Source organism: Thamnophis sirtalis, unplaced genomic scaffold, assembly GCF_051295495.1.
Source record: "Thamnophis sirtalis isolate CommonGarterSnake01/CBP01778 unplaced genomic scaffold, rThaSir2_p1.2 scaffold_7, whole genome shotgun sequence".
Classification (NCBI taxonomy): domain Eukaryota; kingdom Metazoa; phylum Chordata; class Lepidosauria; order Squamata; family Natricidae; genus Thamnophis; species Thamnophis sirtalis.
The window spans coordinates 69963586-69981470 of NW_028261387.1; the positions used below are offsets into that span (position 1 = coordinate 69963586).

A 17885-nucleotide genomic window follows, 5' to 3' on the forward strand; every position below is an offset into this window, starting at 1 on the left:
GTGGGCAAATAGTTACTGAAGGCCATTAGAACCAGATTTAAAAACTCAATATAGATTATTCAGATATGCTATATTTGATTGTATATTGATTTTGCATTATTTAAAAATTAGATTTTTAATGATATCCTGAAGGATACTTTCTGTTTGTTCAACTATTTTTCCTATTTGTGTGGAATAACATTTTAAGCATGTATATATAAATTGAATTATAGAATGCTTAGTAACGTCAAATGTTTTATGAAGAAAACTGAAAAGAGTAGTTAGAGTTAATTTTTTGATCCTGTTAAAAGGATCAAATCTATTTATATTTCCTTTATTCCTGGTGATAAATAGAAATAGTACTATACTTAATTGGGAAATTTATTATGTTTCTCCCCTTTCCCCTAACAGTCCTGTTCCAGATTATGTGAAGTCAACTGTGGAAACGGTCATGAAAATTCATAATTCAGAAGGTGATGGCGATATACTGGCATTTTTAACTGGCCAGGTAGATGCAAAATAAACTTTATCTTCTTGAAATTATTGGTTTGATGTAAGATAATATGTTGACTTTATTTCATGCAAGATTGCTGTTCACATCTAACTTAAAATATTGATTATATTAGACTTCCAGAATCTAGTAACTGAGAGAAGGCTACTGAATTATAATATTGGACTCTATTGGCCAGGAACAGGGGTCAGCAACCTTAAACACTCAAACAACCACAAACATCCTAACCAATTCTGGAGCCGACCAGAAGTCCGGTTCCCCCACCGTAGAATCTCCTCCTAGCGCAGCATCCTTTTTTCTCTACCTGTCCTAACCGAAAGCCCTATCAATTGTGGCGCCAACCAACAACAGGGAGCTGCAGTAGAGGGATGAAAGAGCCACAGGTTGCTGACCCCTGGCCTGGAATGTTGTGATTTGTGGTTGAGGTCTAACAGGAGGATATGAGACAAGGAAAGTGTATGTATGTGTATGCACATGAGAGACACATACACACTTGAGGCAGTGCAAATATCAAATGTAAATATTTAGGCAGTTTCTTTTAATAGAATGTATTTGCCTATTTTAGAATAATAATAAACAAGAGTGAGTAATCTATGAATATTTCTTCCCTGCCTGTGGTGCAGCAAATAAAATTGCAGTTCTCCAAAACTTCCCTTTTGCTTTCAGTGGGTAAAAGATCATATAGAGAATTGGATAATGCAGGAAACCTGTTTTGTTCTGAACCTGGAACAAACCAAGGCATTTTCGGAGATTTTGCCAAACTGTTTTGAAATGGCCAGTCAGCAGAAACAAACCTAGGAGTTTTTAGCTGTTCTGGTTTAGATAAGTGTATCTTGACCTCAGTAACTTTTAGGAGGTATGCGTTTCAACTTCTAGAATTCCCCAGCCAGTTGAAGTCCAGGCTTCTTAAAGTTGATGAAATTGAGGGACACTGATGAAACAGATTGAGTTGAGCAAGGCTGATGTGTGTTGTTTATTCTGTTTCCTTCTCTGTATCACGCACTAGTCTGCCCTCTACAGTCTTTCTCTTTCCATATACTTTCATTTGCCAGTGTCCTTGGCATTTTCCCAAACTCTCCGTCAACCATCTCTGCCTGGAACAAAAGCAAACCTATTTAAATCTGTGTCTGGAACAAGGCACAAGAAACACGTGTGCCAGTTCAATACCAGAAAGTAGCACATAATGGTTTGTGCATGAACATTTTACGCTTGTTTGCTACCCAGAATTACTTGTCCAAAATGGGTGGCTATAGAAATTGAATAAATAAAATAAAATAAATGTGTACTTCTAATTTTTACTCATGATGTTTATTGAACACCACTTATTTTTGAAATTAAGACAAGTTCTTCACTTCTAGCTTTAATAGATCAACAGCTTATACAGAGGTCAGATCTGAGGTGCAAGAAGTATGTGGGATTACCACGTATTTTTCTATCTGAAAAATTAGAAGGATGTGATACAACATGGATTGTATTTGTATTGTCATATTTATGACAATTGTAGGCCTGCTTCACACATAACGATATTGTAACAATAAATTGAATGAACTGCACTTCTAGCAGTTTTTATTTTATGAAGAAATATATTCCTTTGCATTTAGACAACACATAATCCTCACGTAGATAGTTCAAGGGAAAATACGACTTTCCTAACCTATTAGGTATGTAAACACTGCATACCAGCATATTTCAGAGTATTTGAAAAGGCCATTTCTGTTGTTGCAAAAGGGTAGTACTCTTCACAAACTTCCATTTGTGAAGTTGCCCATTCTTTTAATAGGTGGAGTAAGACCTACCTGACTGTTTTCACATGTTAAGTGATATGCATTTATCTGATCACTGAGGAACAGAATAGCAGTATTCAAACGTCCTGAAGTATATATGAAGTATCATATATGAAAATTTGGGGATTTTTTTTTTTTTTTGCAAAAGACCAGAAATCATAATTTGGAATGAGATGAAAAATAAGAAGAAATAAGAAAAATAAGAGATAACGCATATTCTACTTCTGTGAACTATTTTTTTCACAAATGCGAATAAAAAAGAAGACATAGTAGTCAAATAATTGAAACATTTGTCTTGACAGTTCCTTCTACCAAATTTGCACAAATGTTTTGGCCTTCTACCAAAACATTTGTGCAAATCTAAAGGTGGCAAAAATCTAAAGAAGCCTGAAAAAGAAGGTGTGCCTAATTTCAAAGGCCACATATATATTTTATGCATGTGTAATATAATATTATATATTATAATATATTAAATTATATTTAAACTAAAAATGAAAAGAAAACCCCCAATAATTTATACTTTGTTTTCTGTTATCCATTTTGTATGAAGGCCTCTAAAAACAGCCATAATTGATGGTTGTAAAAGGCTCTAGTATGAAAGTTCCCATTCTGCTCGCTCTATTGGACTGTAAAATGTTGTGGCATATTGGAAGAAAATCACTTTGATGTTTAGCATTTTAGTAACACAATTAACTGCCCTTTTTAAGATCACGGATGGAGACATTTTTTTATGAGAAGCTAGATTAGATGTCTCCTTTTAAAAATAGTTCAGCCCCATGATATGCTCTTGAAGGTACAGTAAATATAATTTAATCTGTCAATCACTAAACTACTTTTCTAGGAAGAAGTAGAAACAGTTGTTTCTATGTTGATAGAACAAGCTCGAATCATCGCTCGCACAGGCATGAAGAAGCACCTGCGTGTCCTTCCTATGTATGCTGGATTGCCTGCTGCTGAGCAGATGAAAGTTTTTGAAAGGATGCCTCATAATGTAAGAAAGGTAAAAGTATATACTTATTGTTCTTAAATATACACTATATTCGCTCGCAACTGATTCTGATTATGTGGATGGATGAGCGAATACTTTGGCAATATAGTGTAATTTCCAAGCCTCATGCCTGTATTGAGGCTGTAACTCCCAGTATTTCCAGCATAAACATCCTGGACAGAAATGATTGGTATATTAAAGGATGCCAAGCTGGGTAAGGTTGGTGAGTGTGTGTGTTTGGGTGTGTGTAGTACCCATCTTCTCCTACTTAATTTGTTAGGATAGGATATGCATGTTTTATATCATACTTGCAAAATATAGAGATTATTATATTTTATATCATGCTCAAAATATATCATCTGCTGGGACATTCCAGATCATAATTTGGCTGCTAGAAATGCTGAATGCAAACCAGACAGAATTGGCTCTAGTGGTATAATGTTAAGCATGCGACCCTTTCTTCAGCATCAGTCCCTTTTTCTCTCCCCATCCCCTACTTAATTATGAACTTTCCTTTTAAATATCAGATGAAAGAACAGTTGTTCTTAATTTTATTTTTTAAGAAGGAAAGCAGCAATGTAGCTTTTCATCTAATTGTTAGACTATTTATTCTGGAAATTTTATCTACTGACTGGGGGCTGTAATTTTATCTGTAGAAATCTGTTCCTAATCTGCAGTTTGTACAGATTTAACATGTACAAAATATTGCTTTATTGAAAAATTTTCAGTGTTTTAAAATGGCTATTGCTGTTACATAGTCATTAGTCAAAATGGAATAACCAGCATTTCTTACAGTTCTAGTTTTGTTTAAATTTGTGTGTGTGTGGGTGTGTGTGTGTGTGTGTTAAAGCAACCCTTCAAACAAGCCACAGTTGTTATATTTTCAAACTTACTTAGTTGTTTATGAAGTAAGAACTGATTTTTACCTTTACCTTTCAGGTGATAGTGGCTACTAACATTGCAGAGACCTCTATCACAATCAATGGCATTTCATTTGTTGTTGACTGTGGCTTTGTGAAGCTTCGTGCATATAATCCCAAAACAGCCATTGAATGTCTTGTGGTTGTTCCAATCTCGAAGGCCTCAGCTAATCAGAGAGCTGGTCGTGCTGGACGGAATCGCTCAGGAAAATGTTACAGACTTTACACAGGTAGAGTGTAAAGTGTAAAGTCTTATGAGTGGTGTTTTAATTTACTGTCAATAGTTTCATAATTGAGCTGTTTAACTTAGAATTATAATACAATACAATAGCAGAGTTGGAAGGGACCTTGGAGGTCTTCTAGTCCAACCCCCTGCCTAGGCAGCAAACCCTATACCGTTCAGACAAATGGCTATCCAACATCTTCTTAAAGACTTCCAGTCTTTAAGCATTCACAACTTCTGGAAGCAAGCTGTTCCACTGATTAATTGTTCTGTCAGGAAATTTCTCCTTAGTTCTAAGTTGCTTCTCTCCCTGATTAGTTTCCACCCATTGTTTCTTGTTCTACCCTCATATGCCTTGGAGAATAGTTTGACTTCCTCTTTGTGGCAACCCCTGAGATAATAGATTCAACTTCCTTGTATATATTTTGCATTAAAAAAATCCTTAATAAATGTTGTTGAGTTGTTGAGACTCTAGAAAGAGTGCAGAGAAGAGCAACAAAGATGATTAAGGGACAGGAGGCTGAAAATATAAAGAACAGTTGCAGGAACTGGGTATGTCTAGTCTAATGAAAAGAAGAACTTAGGGGTGACATGATGGCAATATTCCAATATCTCAAGTGCTGCCACAAAGAAGAGGGAGTCAAGATATTCTCCAAAGCACCCAAGGGCAGGACAAGAAGCAATGGGTGGAAACTAATCAAGGAGAGAAGCAACCTAGAATTAAGGAGAAATTTCCTGACAGAACAATTAATCAGTGGAACAACTTGACTCCAGAAGTTGTGAATGCTCCAACACTGGACGCTTTTAAGATGATGTTGGATAACCATTTGTCTGAAGTGGTGTAGGGTTTCCTGCCTAGGCAGGGGGTTGGACTAGAAGACCTCCAAGGTCCCTTCCAACTCTGTTATTTTATTCTAAACTGTTCTTTATGCAGATAATTAAAAAATATTTCACAATACTGTATGAAAATACATAGAGGTAATTTTGTTGATAATCCACCTTTCCACCCTAAAATAAAATTTCCTGGTTCATTTTTAATCTCTCTTCCCTATTATGTTATTCAATATGTTATGGAAGCAGATTGTCCTGTAATTTCCTTTTCTTGAAGTCCTTCATATCTTCATAATGCTGAACAAAAATGTGTATTACAGAATGCTTCAGGGAAACATTTCTTTATAGCCAGATAACTCTTCCTTGAGAGCCAATTTGGTGTAGTAGTTAAGACATCGGTAAGGGACTAGGAGAATCCTAGTTCTGTCAGGCACAAAGTCAGTTGTGTAACTTTGGACTTGTCACTCTCTCAGCCCTAGGACAGAGGCAGTGGCAAACCTTGCCAAGAAAACTACAGAGACTTCTCCAGACAGACACCAGGAATTAATATTGATTTGAAGACCAGTGCCTCTCCCCATCCCATAAATGTTCCTTACTATATTCTTCTGGCTGTGTAAAATTATATTATATTGCAGATGAAGATATTACCTGCATTTAGTATGTGGTGATAGTACACAAGTAGGGAAAAATATGTAGCTGCTTTAATGATTCAAAAAGAGCTGCTTTGTATGTGTTTTGGTACATTCTAAAGCACCACTTTTAAAAAAGATTTGCAGTCTTTTATTTTCAGTTGGAACACACGAATTTAATATGCATTATTAATTGAATTGCGGAATCTTATACGTGGAAGGATTCATGTTTAAAACTTAATCACAAAGAACTTTGCTTTCTCCATAGAGGAGGACTTTGAGAAGTTGCCACAGTCCACCATTCCTGAAATGCAACGCAGTAACCTGGCACCAGTTATATTGCAGCTTAAGGCATTAGGAATTGACAATGTGCTTAGGTTTCCCTTCCTCTCAGTAAGTAAAAGAACCTTGTTTAATCTTTTGTATTTAACATATTATCAGGAATAAAAAGAACTCTTCAGATCTCCTATCCTTTTTTATAGTATCTCTATTTCCCACCATTCTTCAATATGGGACGGTTTATTATGGTAAACCATAACCATAGCACAATATGAAAATGTGTGATGCAAAGTGATGAGGGTGATAGACGTGGGCCATAAAGACCCACAGCAAAGCACCTGTTTCAATGTGCAGCACACTGGGGGAGCCTTTGGATCAGACGCTCCACTTAACTTTACAATGTTTTATTGTATGAATCAAAATAGGGCAGATCCCAAAAAGCTGTTTCCCTTTTCATTTCATGCTTTTCATACATTAGTTTAATATTACTTTGCTTCAGCCTACATATACCAGCATAACCTCAGTGAGGTTTGCATAAAAACCTCGGATCGAAGATAGCTACATCTAGTTCCTTTGTAGACCTGTATGTGTTTGGTGCAGTGCTCTACAAACAGAGAAACGGCACAGTTACACAGTTGGTTGTATTAAAGAGGATTCAAAATAATGTGAAGATAAGTATACATGTATTTTGAATTCTATGAAAAAATATTTCTCTTCAGATTTTATAAATGTTTGCTTCTCTGAATGCTGTCAGAGCTTCAGCTGGGTTCTCTAGATATTAAAGAGGTTTGAGTGAACGAATGACATCAATGATTGGTGATAGTCTCACTTATTTCATAAAGTCACCCAGCCTAGGTATCTTCCGGGATGCATGACTCCTGCTGGAAGCCATGGTGGCAGCCATGATCAGGAGGCCCTTTGCACAAATTCATCTTATACACTTAACGGGCCATTCGTGGACTGGAAGCTTTGCTCATAATCATTCATGCTTTAATTACTTCCTGTTTGGATTGCTGCAACGCTGTCTACATGGGGCTGCCATTGAAGACCATCCAGAAACTGCAACTGATCCAGAATGCAGTGGCACACACAGTTTTGGGTGCCCCACAGATCACCCAATGTATTTTAAATCTGTGTCAGCTACCCTGGCTCCCAATTGTTATCCAGGTGCAATTCAAGTTTCTGAATGACTTAAGTCCTACAGAGCATAGGGCCAGATTACTTTGAGGACTAACTCTTCCTGAAGATATTTGCATGTCTTACTAGATTACATAGTGTGCTCCCCTATGCTCCCCCCCTTAAATGTTGCTATATAATGGGGAGTTGAAAGAAGCCCTTCCCAGTGGCTGTCCTGCCTCTTTAAAAAAACTCATAGGACAGATTCAAGTCATGGCTCTTACCCCAAACATTGTCTTTTGAGTTGCAAAATGGGCTCTTTAATCTGTGCCAAACTTTTTGAAGCCAAGTAGATTACAGTAGAAGACTAGCGATTCCTCCTTGAATTCATAGAAAGGTGGGTTTCTAAATTAAAAATATCCTCCTATAACAACAGAGAAAATTATATTACTACTTTTTCTCTAGCCTCCACCAGCTCAGTCAATGGTGCAAGCTCTGGAGCTGTTGTATGCCTTAGGAGGTAAGATGGTGTCTTTGTTTATTTTTAACTCTAAAGGGAGTGAAAGGTACTATTTATCAATTAACCAAATTAGAACTGTCTTGCTTTTAATGTACCAGGGTTATAAGAACAAAAATATTTTTGCCTTTGATGTGAAACCTCTCTGAAGAGTTGCTTGTGTCAAATGCACGCCAAAAATTTTGTAAGATCTATAAAGCAGTTCTTCCCCTCCCCCCAGTCCAAATGTTGAGAATGAATATGGTTTTTAGTTAATGTAATTGGTGTTGCAGAGCTTCTTCTGTATATTCTTTGAAATTGAGTGTTACCTATCATTTATAAGAGTAATACGTTGTTGGTCAATTAATCTCATTTTTAGATATTTATGTATTGATTGTTAATCAGTAGGTTCAGGTCACTAAAATAAAAGATGGCTAAAAACAGAACCTTTGCCTGGAATTGAATTGAAGTAAAATATGTCTCAATAACTAATTCTGAGAATTTAAATTACTTTATTTCAGTATTTTTCAACCTCAGCAACTTTAAGATAAGTGGACTAACTCCCAGAATTCCCCAGTATGCAGGTTGGCAAAATTCTGGGAGTTGAAGTCCACCCATGTTAAAGTTGCTGAGATTGAGACACTGCTTTACATAAACTAGTTCAGTAATAAAATAGATACTGTAAAAGAAGAAATGGAACTTCTCTTGCAGAAATTCAGCATGTTTTTCTTTAGCAATTCTAACACCCATTAATTTGGCTCAGTTGGCTCAAGGGGCTGCTTTTTGCTTGATTATCAATGGCCCATTTATGTTTTTGGGTTTCATACTGAAAAATTATTGAGCCTTTTGTATTCTCAGTTTTCTGTTTTTTTGTGATGCCATCTGAACTCTGCTGTGAATGGGCTCTCATTACTTGGCTTTGAAGATAGGTACTTTCATGAAGGCTTAGTTATACATACAACATCTTTCTAGTGAATAGTTTATATAGTATTTAGAAAGATTGATGAAATCCTTAGTAAGCTGTAAAATTTGTTTGCTGATAATTTAATGTACTTTAGAAGAATCCTCTGGTTGTAATTGCATTTTTCGTATGGATTTTGAACTTTTGATGGTAATATTTATATATCCCGTATATGTGCTTCCATCTTTAGATCAGCTCTGAAAAGTCAAAGGCAACATCAAAATTATAATTATAAAAATGCAATACATTTTATGCAACTAGGCTGTTGTTAAGAAATGCTTTTAAGATCGCACTGTAAAAATAATAGGAGATGCTGTAGTCTTTTGGGGAAAAAAGATATATAGTTTTCAGCATTCATCATTGATTACCATATTTTTCAGAATATAAGACGCACCTTTTTTCTTCAAAAAAGATGCTGAAAATCTGGGTGCATCTTATACACAGAATACAGCATTTTTTGCCTCCCGAAGCCCCGCCCTTCACCAAAATGGCCATGCATAGCCTTATGGAAGCTTTCAGAGAGCTCCTGGGAGCTGGGGAGGGCAGAAATGAGCAAAAAAAATGATGTTTTTGCCCCCCCCCCCCCAGCAGCACTCTATAAGCCTCCATAAGGCTATGCATGCAATTTGTTTTTGACAAAAAAACTGGCCCGTTTTTGCGAAAACAGATTGGGGTTTTTTGCTTGTTTTTGCCCCCCCCCCCAAGGAACACTCTGCAAGCCCCCCCCCCAAGGCTATTCATGCCTTTTTTTTTTAAAGGGCCCGTTTTTGCAAAAAACGGGCCATTTTGGGGAGGTTTGCAGAGTGAAAAAACTTTTTTTTCCTTTCAGAAAGCTGTTTAGTTAGAGGGATTGATGAGAATTACATTGGTCAAGTGCTGTGCTAGCAGAAACAAAGTTTTAGGTGCTACAGGTTGTCAGCGATTTCCTTCTCCAGCACATGGATAAATAAACCTGGAAACATCTACCTATCTACCTACCTACCTACCTACCTACCTACCTACCTACCTACCTACCTACCTACCTAGTTACTATTTCTCTCTCTCTCTCTCTCTCTCTCTCTCTCTCTCACACTACCTACTGTATTTCTCTCTCTCCCTCTCCCTCTATCTACCTATATACCTACCTACATACTCTCTCCCCATACCTATCTACTGTATTTCTCTCTATTTCTTTCTCTCTATCCCTCTACCTACCAACCTACCTACTCTCTCTCTCTCCCTACCTATCTACTGTATATCTCTCTATCTCTCTCTATTTCTCTCTCTATCCCTCTACCTACCTATCTACATACACTCTCTCTCCCTACCTTCCTACTGTATTTCTTTCTATTTCTCTCTCTATGTATATCACTTTATCTACCTACCTACCTATCTACTCTCTCTCCCTACCTATCTACTGTATTTCTCTCTCTCTCTCTATTTCTCTTTCTCTATCCCTCTATCTACCTACCTATCTACACACTCACTCTCTCTTCCCTTCCTACCTACTGTATTTCTCTCTCTTTCTCTCCCTCTCTATCGCTCTATCTACCTACCTACTTTTTTTTTAAAAAAAATGCCTCTTCAAAACCTGTGTGCATCTTATACTCCGGTGCGTCTTATACTCCAAAAAATACGGTACATTTTTGTTATATGAATGCTAGGTTGAAGATATAGCAACTCTTATAATGCAAAGATCCCAGGAATATGGTTTTACCTCTGGAAAATAATACAGTCAATAACCTCTTTCTATACTCTTAATATTTTACATTTAAGGCATCCCGAATTACCAGTATTTACATTTTGTATCATTGTTTTTTCTTCTCCTGCAGGACTGGATAAATATTGTCGTCTCACTGAACCTCTGGGAATTAGAATAGCAGAGTTCCCTTTAAATCCTATGTTTGCAAAGATGCTCCTAGAATCAGGTGAAATGTTCTGTTATAATTTGGAGTATTAATTCCTCTTACTTTGTAATTAAAATGTTCAATGTGCACTTATCATTATAAATATTTTGCTGTATGTTAGATGTAGATGCATGATAGGCTGGGTTATGAAAGTGAAGCAGGAGTACGGAGAAAGCAGTATGGGAGATATAATTCTGCTGTAGCTGTTTTAATTGGAAAGATGTAACAAAGGTAGCATTACTCCATGACAATGAATTTTCTTTTCCTTAAATCATTTTCCAGGAAATTTTGGCTGCTCCCAAGAGATTCTGAGTATTGCATCTATGATGCAAATCCAAAATATCTTCACAATTCCTCCAAACCAAAAAGTACTAGCTGTAAGTGCTGGTTTATATCCACCGACATAACTTTGAAACACTTCTAGACTGCTTACATTGACTTGTTCACTTGGGTACCTTGTTTTCATTTTATAATTTGTGCCTCCTTATTAGCTTTTTAATTAAAAACATTATGGTGGCTTATGTATTAATGATGTAGTTTTTGATATGCTTTTACTTCTAAGTACTTCTGAAATACCATTTGAAGTGTAATGCTGACAAGACTGTTAATGTTCATGGGTTAGTTGAAACTTTGTTCAAGTGTAGATTTAACCTATTTAGATTATACTTTTCTTGAAAAATAGCAGAAAATTATTCTGGCTTCTGTTTGCTGTATAAAAGATTTCTCTTTTTAGATAAGAGAACACAGAAAATTTGCTGTTGAGGAGGGTGACCATCTCACGATGCTTAATGTCTATGAAGCTTTTATAAAAGTAAGCAGCTAAACTAAAGTACAAAATGATCTTTGAGTTTTTCTAGCCATGATTCCAACTGATGTCAATATGTATCAAAATGTCATTTGCAATAATTAACTTGATGGGTGTTCTAAAGGTAATAATTTTAGTTGTAATGAAGGCAAGAAGCTCAGCAAAGATAACTGAAAATCCTAAAGTATTGTGATTTTAGAAATTTAACAGCATGTGGTGTATTTTGTAGACATACTTCTTTAACAATTATCTCTCTTACAGCAAGAGATAAGTACATGTAATATTTAAAATTAAAGCTGAGATTCTTAATCTTTATAATTACTTGTGTTGTGTAACTTGGAGCATATTTACTTATCTTTCAATTATGTGTGCATGTTAGTGTTAATGTCTTTATTGCAGAATTCTGTCATGTGCAATAGCTTTCTCAGTAGAAATTAAGATTTAGGATGCAGATAAATTAAACTGTTAACAGTAAGTTTCAGTTTGTGAAGTTTTAAAAAAGGATATCAAGGATATTTTATTATTTGAACTGGCAACACAGTAGAGCGTATTTTGCAAATTGCACTGCTTTGATTTTGAAAATGTTCACAAGCTTTTGAGATTAGTTTTGTCTTGTAGTATAGAGTGAAAATGTTTCTGTGTATTTTCATTCTCACAACATTAAGGAAACCAGAAAACTGCATATAAAGTGCTAACACTGATAGAAATTTTGTAGGTGTGATTCATTTTTTCTATTTATTTGTAGCACAACAAAAGCTCTCAGTGGTGTCAGGAACACTTTCTGAATTATAAAGGTCTTGTTAGAGCCACAATTGTAAGGGAGCAGCTGAAAAAACTTCTTGTCAAGTTCAAAGTGCCAAAAAAATCTAGTGAAGGTATGAACTGCCTTAATTTACTGTGTTTCCTATGTATTTTTCATGTTTAATCTGCTGAATGATTTTTTCTGTTTTGTTTAGTATTTACTGTTTCTCCAAAAAGATTACCCACCTTGAAAAGAAGCCCTATCATGTTTTTGAGTGCATGCGATCAAATTAAGCCCCGCCCACAGAATTAGCCCTAATTAAGACTCACCCACCTGCAGGGGGAAGGGCGAGGCACACAGGTAAAAAAATAAGCTATGGAGGGGTGGAGCTGCCCTATTTATTAGGCCTCACACACCCCGACACCTGCCTCACCTTCTTCTGCGGTTGCTTGCCACCACTCATACGCATTGCCACGGCCTCCATTTTGCCTTTAGATGCCTGCCGGAAGGCATCTGCAGCTGATAACAGAGCTCCTAATCCAGAACTCTGTTATCGGCTGCAGATGCCTTCCAGCAGGCATCTGAAGGCGAAACAGAGGCCGGGGCGATGCATGCAAGTGGCGGCAAGCGGCTGCAGAAAAAGTGGGTTAGCAGTGGGCTCCTGCTGGGCGGGGCTGTCGGTGCCACCACCGAGAGGTGAGTCAATAATTAGAACCCTCCAAAAAGAAGGTCAAGCTGTTTTTTCAGGATCAAAAGAAAATAAGACCCCGACTTTTTTTTGGAGAAACATGGTAATAATAGTCATTTATTTATAGGCATTGTCTCTTATAACACATTTTTGTGTCAGGAAGATGTATTTTTGAGAAGAACTTTCCTTTTCTTTTTTCCCCACCACTAATTTGAAATTATTGGCTATTATTTTTCATTTTAACCTGACCTTTTCAGGTCTGTTGAAAAAGATAAAAAGATAACCTTGCCTCTCCATATATTTTGTGGGGCAGCTCTGGTGCTTGGTTGCTATGATTTGAAAGTCATAATATCGGGAGGATACCAAGATACATGCTCACTGTAAAATGACAAATCCATCTCTTTCTTATAGGTGATCCAGACCCTGTTCTAAGATCTATTGTTTCTGGATTTTTTGCTAATGCAGCCAGATTTCATTCTACTGGGTGTTACAGGTAAATTTATTTTTACCTAGCATCTGGTTGGCCACAAACAGTTAATATAAAACACAGAGTGCAGTAATTAAAATTAAATTAAAAATATAAGCACAAAGTATTCATTCTAGCAAATTCTTCTAAAAACAATAGAAATATTACTGTTTTCATTTAGCTAACATAGGCTAATCATGATTGAACTGAAGAAGTTTGTTCAAGATTATACTTAATACAATATTGTAATACGTACATGAGATATAAAATTATGACTATTTGAGTTCATAAAATTCTTTTTTTTAGTATATTTTATTTTCATTTTCATACACTCACATGTATACACCATACAGTATTAAACAATAATTGCATCAATTCCTCTTGTCAACAATGCCCCAGAAAATAAAAGCCCAATATACCTCTTCCATTCTCCATATACCTCTTTCTTCCACCACCCTCCAACTTTCTATCTTCCCTCCATCATCCCCCTCTACCCTACTTCCCCTCCCCCTCTACCACTCCTCTTTCCAGATCCGCTCCTCCCCTTCCTTTTCGCCTTCCCCCCCACCCTCTCTCCTATCCCTCTCTACTCATCTTTCTTCTTTCCTACTCCTCCTCCCCTCGGTGTATTTCCACTATATGTTAAAATTCTTTTTGATAGCCATCAGTTGGAACAATTGGTCTGTAATATGCTTGCTCCGTTTGGGCAAACTGGTCATCCTGATAATGAACTCACTTGAACTAAATCCAATTAGGTCGAGGAGATAGGTTTTTCTTGAAAAAAATCTGCTTCATTTGAAAAAGGAACAGGAGATTTCAAAATATTCAATAGAAGGCTGGGATAGCTGAAATGTTGCTGATTTAGTAACATGCTGATCATGTCAGTATTTGAGGACATTGATAGTGGCTTGTACTATAACTAAACATTGACATGTTGCTTTGGTAAATATTGTATTTCTAAAATACTGTTATTTCAAGGACTATTCGTGATGATCATGAACTCTACATACATCCCACCTCAGTGTTGTATGCAGAGAAACCTCCTCGTTGGTAAGCTAAGTTTTATTTTAAATTAATTAATTGTGGTCGTAAGTCAAAGGCTGCCTGTATTTTCTCTGAGCGAGGAAGAATGTTTTTATGTTCTTTGTTTATAAGTTTTCCAAACTGCTATTCTCTTTCCTAAATCTGGGGAAACTTATTACAGTAACACAACCACAAGACTTCGAGACATGAATGAATGAGAGGAAAAAATCTTGAATTTAAACCCTTGAAAATATATAAAACTCCATAAAACCTTTACACTGAAATGAAAACTCACCTGTTTGTTGTTCATGTGTTCATATTAAGCTTCTAATCTGGCAAAGTATGTCTGTAAATCTTACGCCATGCCATGTCATGCCAAGAAGTTGTACTAAGGATAAAATATTTGAAGATAATTAACTTACTACTTAGCTCAGATGTCAAGTCTCATACACTATATAGTTTATTTTTATTTTTATTTTACCGTTTATCTTTAGGGTAGTGTACAATGAAGTTATCCAGACTTCAAAGTATTACATGCGAGATGTTACAGCTATTAAATCTGCTTGGTTATTGGAACTGGCTCCTCATTTCTATCAGCAAGGAACGGTACGGGCTCGGCATGGACTCCAAACGGTATCACTGCTGTATTAGCAGCACTATATTTTCTTGTGTTTTGTATTTCACTTTTAAAGTGTTTATTAGGTTATAATATACATCAAGGTTTAAATTGGTTGCTAAATGAGATAGTTGTTAGATAAAAAGTGGCTGTTTTTCTAAAAAGTCAACACAAAATGAAAACCCACATTATTCTTGAAATCCCATTAATTAGAATTAAGTCTTATTTCAGGAGCAGTAGGAACTAGCAAATCTTTGGAAGAGAGAAGGACCATTGTTAACAAAATGGTGTTCTATGAATAGGTTGATCCCTTAGATTTTTAAATGTAAAGGAGAGATAATGTCAGCGTAGTATCAATGAGCAAGGCATATATTTTCTTTAGGAGACAAGTAGAAAGGAGGGGGAAAAAAACCAATTGCAGTTAGCCCTGTGAATTATTCTTCACCACCATCTGTCACATCAAGAGAGCAATGAGTATGTTAGGCAACTCTACTTGGAATTACTATATTACTCCATCTGATTAACAGTGGAATGCTTCATTATAATATAAATTCTATTGCTGAAGGAATTCCAAAAGCCTGCAACTTTGCAAGATGTGTTTTCCTCATTTTATTTATTTTTGTATTACCAGACACCCACATTTTTACAACTTCAAAATAGCAATTACAGGTAGTCCCCGACTTACAAAAATTCATTTAATGATGGTTCAAAGTTACAACGGCACTGAAAAAAAATGACTTATGACCATTTTTCAGACTTACGATCGTTTCAACATGTCCATGGCCAAAATCCAGATGCTTGGCAGCCAACTCATCTTCATGATAATTGTAGGAGTTCCAGAGTCATGTGGTCACTTTCTGACAAGCAAAGTCAATGAAGAAATCAGATGCACTTAGCGATCGTTACCATTTTAACAATTGCCGTGATTCACTTAACAACTGTGGCAAGAAAGGTCATAAAATGGGACAAAAGGTTACTTAACAACCATCTCACTTAGCAACAGAAATTTTGGGCTCAATTGTGGTCATAAGTTGAGGACTACTTATATTTCTATATTGGCAAATGGTTGTACGTTTTAATGCTTTTGGCCGGATGGCGAAATGGAGTTTCAGGAGAGCTGTAAAAGCAACATTCAATTTGATGCCAGAAGGCTGCTAGTTTTGATTAGCTCTTTGATGAAGAGTTGGTTCATTAGAGCATTTATGAGCGTATAAATTTTAAAAGATACTATCTTTTTTCTTCTTCATTACAGCATCTTTCTCTGAAAGCCAAAAGAGCTAAAGTAGATGACCACTGACTCTCTCTGGTTGTTGAAGTTCACCATGTTTGATGCTGAAATTGTCGCCAATTTGAAAATGTACAACTGTCCTTCCAACAATTAGTTGATTAGCAACCTGACCTCATATCAACTATTCATGTTGAAATGCCTGCTTGCCAGGATTCTGTAGGGATGTATGCATGACCAATACATTGTAACACTTAAATAGAGCTTGTATTGTGGACATCTTATCCAGCAGTCTAGTTGTGATGACCACTTCTGTTCATCAGGGCACTATGCTCATTTTAAATAAAGTAGAAAAATTATCAGTGCAAAAAGAGAGAAAGAGAGAGAGAGAGACAATTTCGAGGAAATTTGCAGTACATGGATAACTACATTATACCCTTGAAGCAGAAAGGAGAGGAGGCAGATACAGTGCCCTCAGAGAGATGCTCAGGATCCTTTAGACCACTGTGAGAAACTTGATCATCCTGGAACTACCTGCTACTTGTAGGCAGATTTGGGAACACAAGCAAAGCCTTGACGTACCTTAATGGGTGGAAATGAAAACCTTGAAACTGTGATTGTGCCTAACTGCTGTGATTTTTCCCCCTGCCTTTTTTCCTGTAAAGCAATAGATTTCTAATCTTTTACCAGTTTCTACATTTCTTCTTTCTTGCATTTCCTCTCTTACAATGGTCATGATTTTCAAATTAGCTTATTTTACAGAAAGTGAAGTCTTTCACTAAATTAAGGTCCTTGGGAAAGGACTTTAATGTGGGCATATTGTTTGTTGTTTCCTTTCATTTCAAAATTAAGAAATGAGAAACTTGGAGCCAGTATCTGCACATTCTCAATTTTTTGATATTACAGTTAACAAAAATCTATGGTTCTTGGCATGTGGTTTATATCCAATGCCAGACTGCTAAAATTCAGATAGTGACAATTATAGCAATGATGATAAAGAATCCAACTTTAAGATAGAGCCAGAGGGATCATGTCCAGGAATATTATCTTTTTCCAGGGGTGGGTTTCTCGCCCCGTTCCAACCGGTTCGGTTGGAACGAGGCCGGCGGTGTCCTCGCGCACGCACGCGGCGTCCTCGTGCACGCAAGCGGCACGCGCATGCGTACTAGCGTCTGCGCGATGCTCCAGCTGCTCCTGGAGGATCGCGCAGGCGCTGTATGCGTTCTGCGCATGCGTGGAAGCGCAGAATTCGTAAAAACCGGGTAAGGAGCGGGCGCGGGTGTGCGGGCGCGGACGGGCGCGCGGGGGGGGGGGGGCTTCGCCATTCCCGGAAGTTACTTACTTCCGGGTTCGGCGACCAACCGGATCGCAGGGACCGGTGCGAACCGGTCGAAACCCACCCCTGTCTTTTTCCCAACAGAGGCTCAGTTGAATATAAGGATTTCTTGGAATGAGACACAGAGTGCTGTAGAACTGCTAATGTTCTATCTATGTGGGTTTCTGTTGTATGTTCCTTGTACAGTAAATAAGATGTTTGCCGAAATGACTGTAGCTTGGGGTAAGGAAAGATATTAGTGTAACAGCAAATTAGAACAAATTCTAGAAATTAAATTCCCTCAATGAAATAGAATACTACCCCCATTTTACAATTAACCTGAAATCCATTTGACAACATTGTTTGAGGCGAAATATAACAAATGATAAAAATTACTTCCAT

The 17885-nt window shown here is 36.9% G+C and overlaps 1 protein-coding gene across 4 annotated transcripts in view; it reads left to right on the forward strand.

Moving 5' to 3' along the window:
- The window catches only part of DHX35 (DEAH-box helicase 35), a 38854-nt gene extending 21403 nt beyond the window's left edge, over positions 1-17451 (forward strand). The window contains exons 11-23 of one of the 4 annotated variants that reach the window (XM_087720372.1): positions 391-487; positions 3116-3274; positions 4202-4412; positions 6134-6258; positions 7726-7780; positions 10529-10624; positions 10886-10980; positions 11337-11414; positions 12154-12283; positions 13250-13331; positions 14283-14354; positions 14822-14960; positions 16196-17451. In XM_087720372.1, the coding sequence (XP_087576498.1) occupies positions 391-487; positions 3116-3274; positions 4202-4412; positions 6134-6258; positions 7726-7780; positions 10529-10624; positions 10886-10980; positions 11337-11414; positions 12154-12283; positions 13250-13331; positions 14283-14354; positions 14822-14960; positions 16196-16240 (1384 nt within the window). In that variant the 3' untranslated portion in view covers positions 16241-17451. The remainder of the gene's footprint in view (positions 1-390; positions 488-3115; positions 3275-4201; positions 4413-6133; positions 6259-7725; positions 7781-10528; positions 10625-10885; positions 10981-11336; positions 11415-12153; positions 12284-13249; positions 13332-14282; positions 14355-14821; positions 14961-16195) is intronic. The other 3 variants (XM_087720373.1, XM_014063612.2, XM_014063613.2) reach the window with 3 other exon arrangements.
- The last annotated feature ends 434 nt before the right edge of the window (positions 17452-17885 follow it).